Source organism: Pundamilia nyererei, unplaced genomic scaffold (assembly GCF_000239375.1).
Source record: "Pundamilia nyererei isolate P.nyererei 1_Seehausen unplaced genomic scaffold, PunNye1.0 scaffold00030, whole genome shotgun sequence".
In the NCBI taxonomy this organism is placed as follows: Eukaryota; Metazoa; Chordata; class Actinopteri; order Cichliformes; family Cichlidae; genus Pundamilia; species Pundamilia nyererei.
Window position 1 is genome coordinate 971146 of NW_005187431.1, and position 6185 is coordinate 977330.

The following is a 6185-nucleotide window of genomic DNA, read 5'->3' on the forward strand; positions in this document are numbered from 1 at the left end:
AAGTTTCTGTTGTTGCATCACTGTAGCTGTAAACCCCTATTTTGTGTGTGTGTGTGTGTGTGTGTGTGTGTGTGTGTGTGTGTGTGTGTGTGTGTGTGTGTGTGTGTGTGTGTCAGCTTGCTGTTTAGTCTGCAGTGACAAAGAAAAATGCAAAGAAATGGTTTATCTAATGACTCATTATAGACCAACAGATTTGCAGTCAATTAATAACTGCAAAAGTCTGTTATTAATTGATTACTTACATTTGCATTTAATTGCTGCATTAATGAGCATCATTCTCTGAGCAGCAGGGACTGCGCCTCTCCAATCAGCTCCTGCTTTGCTCTGTGGTGAGGCGCACTGCTGCAGATTTGCATTATCTAAAAACAGATGATGACATGAAAGCTAAAAACTCTAGGAAAGGAAATATAACAGACAGACTCATTAGCACTACTAGACACTTTTATTTATCTATTTATTTATTTATTTATTTATTAGATGCACTTGGGGAAAAAATCATTTATCATTTAAAACACAATGTATGTCTTTTCTGATTGTGAATTCATGAATTCACAATTTCTATATCTCATTCAGCACGGGGGGAAAAATCTGCAATTCCAGCTTCACAGTCCAGATTTCAGAGTCTTGTCTTGCACTTAGCTGTTTAATATCTTTCTAAATTACAGATATTTATGAGATTTGGCCTCCATAAATAGGGTTCTTCATAGAGTTTAAAGGAACAATAGTTTCTTTCATGTTTATTTCCTGTGCAGGTTGTTCTCCCGTAAATTCAAATAAGGTGACGTCCATAGGTTTTCAACTTCCTAGTGTTACTAATAAAAATGTCTGTCTGTGCTTCTTAGGCCAAAGCTCGAGGACGGTCAGCTCCTCTACAAGCATAGAAAGCCTCTCCGGTGGCCGTGGTCAATCCACCGCCTCCCCGCCTCTTCCCCCATCCAGAGGGAGTGATGTCAGCACTTCATCCCCGCCCCTCTCCGCCACCAAGAAGGAGTCCTTCTTTAACATCACTCGCTCGCGCTCCCACAGCAAGACTATGGGCAAGAAAGAGATGGTAAGTCTTTTTAATTTTCTCTCACAGCTTTAACCATAATCCCTTCTTTGTAGGGTTTCCTTCAGTTTCCAGTTTTCTCTGTTTGTGTTTGTGGGATCAACAGGAAGAAGACCTGGAAGCCCAAGTGTCTTTCCTGCAGGGCCAGATCAACGACCTGGAGGCCATGAGCAAATACTGTGCTAAGATGATGAACACACACATCTGTAAGTTCAGCCACACATGGTTACATGGCTTAAAAAAACAACAACATTCAGTCTAATTCCACTCGTGCGTCAGCGTCTGCTGCAGGTTATATTTTTGTCTTAAATTTGTAAATTTCTAATTTTGCTACAAATTTACTGACTATAATAATACTGTTTATGTTTTCGAATTGTAATATAGTGATAGTAATATAGTCGATTTTTGTGGCCGATCAGTGCCTGACCACTCATTGTTCCTCTAGGTAAAATCCAGGAAGTGATTCTCCAAGAACACATCGAGAAAGAGGATGAGGTCCTGGTCTCACTGGCTGGACTCAAACAGGTGACTGTGTGAGCAGATGCTATAAGTGTGTATTCATTTTTGTGATGTCCCTTTTATAATCATATTCACTAACTCATCTCTGTGGCCTCCTTCTCCCTGTCAGATTAAAGACATCCTAAAGGGAGCGCTGCGCTTCAACCAGAGCCAGCTGGAAGCTGAGGAGAATGAAGAAATCACCATTGCTGACGATCACTACACGTCCACAGCAGCAGCAGGTGAAACTGTTCTAAGCACCAGCAGCCTCCACAGTGGCCAGCAACAGCAGGCAAACATCAGGCCGAGCAGGGACTCCGAGCTGGAAGGGAGCGCGAGCATGGACGAGAAGGAGGAGGAGCAGGCCATGACACCATTTGATCAACAGGTCAGCGTTTTTCCTGTCTGCGTAAATTATTGCTCTGTACCTCTGCCAGCTGTATTGGCATCAAATACAGTTTAACGTTCACTCCATACAGGATTATGTTTCGTCGTCTGTTCTGCTGTTTGACCCTTTGATCCCAGGATTCATTCATTTTAAATCCTAATCCCTTTCATGTCTGCAAGTCTGTGTTCAGAGTGGTTTTGTATCTTTCCAGGATTATGGTGTGTCATGCTAAATCTGCTCTCCTAAGAATTATACCATTTCTGAATGATACCGCCGAGCACAGCAAGTTTATCTCAAAACACTCAGCTTTAGGCCAAGGCAAGCGTGATCTCACACTTTAGGCATTTATGCAGTTTAAAAAAAAAGATTCTTGCATGCAGGTGGCGTCTTCTCTGGGCTTGGAGGGCAAAAACTGGGACGATTACATCCTTATTTCCCAGGACGGAGACCTACACGCCGAAACTGGAGGAAGGTCTGCATCCGAGCGCACTCCTCAAATCAGACGGGGGCGTGGCATGGTGCGGATGGAGCCTGAGGGTGCGGCTGGAACTTTCCAAGATCCCCTAATGGCAGGCACCACCTCAGGTTCCTCCAGCCCAGATGAAGGCTCCACCCACAGCAAGGACTCTGACTTTACCATCGTTAACCCGAACGACCTGTGAACGTGTTAAATCACCGCCCTATTCCTTCACCTATACCCGTTCTGGTTCATATCCATTCAGCGGGGTTTGATCAGAGAAAAGTGACCTGGAATTGGTGAGGGGACTTTAGGTCAATGGTGGAGTGCCACTGAAACTGCTCTCAACATAGAAATTGAACACCTGGACTGTGACACTTGTGTCACAAATGCCCGATACTCTCTCTTTAATCTGTGCCACTTCAGTCCTGTCTGAGCTGATGCTGTATGCTGTCTCATCTCCTTATTATGCTGGGCCTTTTTAGTGGGTACAATCTAACCTCATCCGTCACTCATGATGATTTGTAGTTCCCTGCTCTACAGAGAGAGGGCGCCATTGAACTGCTTACCCTGTCACTACAAGATGATTCTAAAGAGTTGGACCTGAAACTGCAGTTTACCTTCAGGAGGGGACTCCTTTTCTCTTACTGTAATGATTGAGAGTGTGGTGCTGTTGTTCCTCGTGAATGTGGAGCTCTGGCCACACCTCTGCCTGTGTTCTGTCTGCGTGTATGCCTCTAAAGAGGAAGCGCTCTGCCCTGATACTCGAAGGAAAGAAGGATGGTGTTGTCCTGTCACTTGTTGAGGGCAGCTTCCTCCCCCCCCCCCCCCCCCCCATAAACCAGTGCCTCTGACCGTTATTCTTCTCAGCCAAACAAAACCTAACTCTGTGATCTTTTTTTTTTCTTTTTTTTCTTTTCTTTTTTTATTTAAGAAAACTCTTTTAACAAAAATGGTTTTGTTTTTATTTTTAACCCTTTAGTGCTTTAATTTCCCTGGTGTATATGATTAAATTATGGAATAAATCTCCTTTACCTTTGTTTTAAAATTGATTCCAATATGGACAATTCAGTGTCTGTTATCTTTGCTCACGTTACAGGTAAGTTGTTCTCGTGTTCTGTGGCAAAATTACGCAAAGCAGCACACAAAGAATGTTCCTCTATAGCTGCCTATTCAGCCTAATTAACTCTAGACCAATAAAACTACATTGCTCTTGCTAAAACGCTGAACTTCTAGTGTCTTCTTTGGATTACTTGCTCTCAAGACTTTGAGTTAACACATTGTCCTGATTGGATAGCAGCAGTAAAAAGCAGACAGGAAGTGTGGGTAAATGGAGTAGGAGCATAACAACTGAACCATGGATTCGCAGCTAATGGTATTATTACGTATGCTGTGTACTTTGAGCAAATTTTGCAGAGATATCAGTCTTTGTGGTTTATTTAAAAGCTATTCTGGGGTTTTGGTTAAATAATGGTCTTCATCTCCAGATATTATTCATTGTTGCGAGGAGCTGCTACAGATGTTTTGGATGTTTATAACGTATTTAACTGCAAAGCCATCCATACTTATAGGCTTACCCATGCTGCTGCTGTATTTCAGTGAAACTGAGAGATGATTATGTCCAGGACAGTAAAAACTTGGATCTCATGCAAATAAAATGTGCATTTATATGTACAAACACTTACTATGTTCACATTTACAACTGCTTGTTAATGCAAATATGTAATCAGCCAGTCACATAGCAACAACTCAATGTGTTTAGGCTCATAAAGTTGGTCAAAATGACCTGCTGGAGTTCAAACCAAGCCTCTGAGTGGACAAGAAAGGTGATTTGAGTTTGAACAGTTGTGTCAGATGAGCTGATCTGAGTGTTTCCAAAAACTGCTGAGCTGCTGGGATTTTTCCTGCACAGCCATCTCTACACTGAAAAAGGGGGAAATATCCAATTAACAGCAGTTTGGGCAAAAAATTGTTGATACCAGCCGTCAGAGGAGAATAGTCAGACTGCTTCGAAATCAACAACAACTCAAATGACTATTTATTACAACCACGGCAATTTTTAAATGCAAGACACATTGAAGGAAAGAGAAGCTACTTCTGTTCTCCAGTCAGAGTAGAAAATTGGAAAAATATTGCCTGGTCTGATGCCATGATTCCTACTGCAAGATGGTAGAGAGAGAATTTGCCATAAGTGACATGAAAGCATTGGTTCATCCTTCTTATTATCAATGGTTCAGGCTAGTGATGATGTAATGGTGAGGCTGATCTTGGCACAGTTTGAGCCCTTTAGTACCAGTTCAGCATCATTTAAACCCCAGACTATTACCTGACTATTGTTGCTGACACAGCTATCCCTTTATGACTACAGTGTGGGCATGCTTCCAGAAGGATTACATGCCATGTCACAAAACTAATCAAACTAGTTTCTTGAGCATGACAAAGAGTTCAATGTACTCAAATGGCCTCCAGTCAGCAGCTCTCAATCCAATAGAGCACCTTTGGGATATATTGTAATGGGAGAGTCACATAATGAATGTTCAGCTTATAAATCTGCAGAAACTGATATCAATGAAGCAAAATCTCAGCCAGTATGCTTGCAAGGTGTACCTAATAAAGTGGTCATTGGTGCATGTTTTAATGGTTGGAAATAGTCATTAATTGTGACCTTTCAACCGCGATGCACCGAAGCTTTATATGGAAGCTGTAATTAGTTTTTTTTCCACTGCTCATCGCAGCAGCATCACAGGTCTGCTTCCCCAGCTGTCATCGCAGCGCTCCTCTTGCTTGTGTCATGCGTCACTATAGCTGAAAGCTCCATCAAGTCTTGCAGAAAAACAGAGGCATGCGCACAAGTCATTTAAAAACTAGTTTATTTTCATCCTGGCTGCTGAGGAAGGTAATCGTGAACTGACCTTTTACAGAACTGCTCGAGCCTCATTTATCTACACCAATAATATGTATCTGGAATGTTTTCATTCAGGATCAATAACTTATGTAAAATATTCTTTGCAGTAAAAGGATAGAATTACTTAATAAAATACTGTACAGCGTTTTAAAACACAAACATAACAGTATTAGTTCCCTCTAACCACATATTTACACTTCTGGAATTGATCGTTTTGGTAGGTAACACCGGGTTCATTAGCACAAGCCTTTTTTTTTTCTTTTCTTTTTTTTTCTAATGTAAATACAAAAATATAGAATACTGTATGTAAGACCGTAGTAAGATGGCAAAGTGGTGGATTTTTAGTAAGACAAAGGACCTCAAGTTAATTGAATCGAAGTTGAGTGAAGAGCAGCGACTGGGGACCAAAAGACAGGTAATCAAAATCTAGAGAGACAAAAAGAGACTGCGTTGGTCCACAAGTAACGACAGAAGACCTCAAACATCCACACATCCTTTGACAAACTGTTTCTTTTAACTCACACGCAAGCTGTCTTACACACCAATCTGAATTTAATCACTGTGGAGTAAAAGTCACCATTTTTTTTCAAAAAGGTTTTGTCTTCTGGTTTCAATCATCCCCTGACCTCAGAAAACATTGCACATAACAAGTGAACATTAAACATTTGGCTTATTTACAGTTTAATACAGTACAAACCGCTCAACCTTGGCTTCAGTAACTACATTCATCTCGGCAGCTTCGCATTTCATTAGTCTTCCCTTGGCTGTGCGCCGCCTTCTCTGGCTCGAAGGTTCAGTAACAGGTGAGCTTACAGTGGCTGCGTTTTGAAGACTTGCATTCATCAGTTCTCCTGTTTCTCTTTCTTAATATCTGTTACTCTCTGTAATG

The 6185-nt window shown here is 41.6% G+C and overlaps 1 protein-coding gene across 1 annotated transcript in view; it reads left to right on the forward strand.

Annotated features, from left to right (window-relative positions):
- tbc1d5 (TBC1 domain family, member 5) overlaps positions 1–3217 on the forward strand; it is a 21239-nt gene extending 18022 nt beyond the window's left edge. Inside the window, exons 19-23 of the mRNA XM_005728771.1 lie at positions 843–1051; positions 1155–1254; positions 1494–1573; positions 1677–1934; positions 2315–3217. Of these exons, the coding sequence (XP_005728828.1) occupies positions 843–1051; positions 1155–1254; positions 1494–1573; positions 1677–1934; positions 2315–2596 (929 nt within the window). The 3' untranslated portion in view covers positions 2597–3217. The remainder of the gene's footprint in view (positions 1–842; positions 1052–1154; positions 1255–1493; positions 1574–1676; positions 1935–2314) is intronic.
- Positions 3218–6185: the final 2968 nt, after the last annotated feature.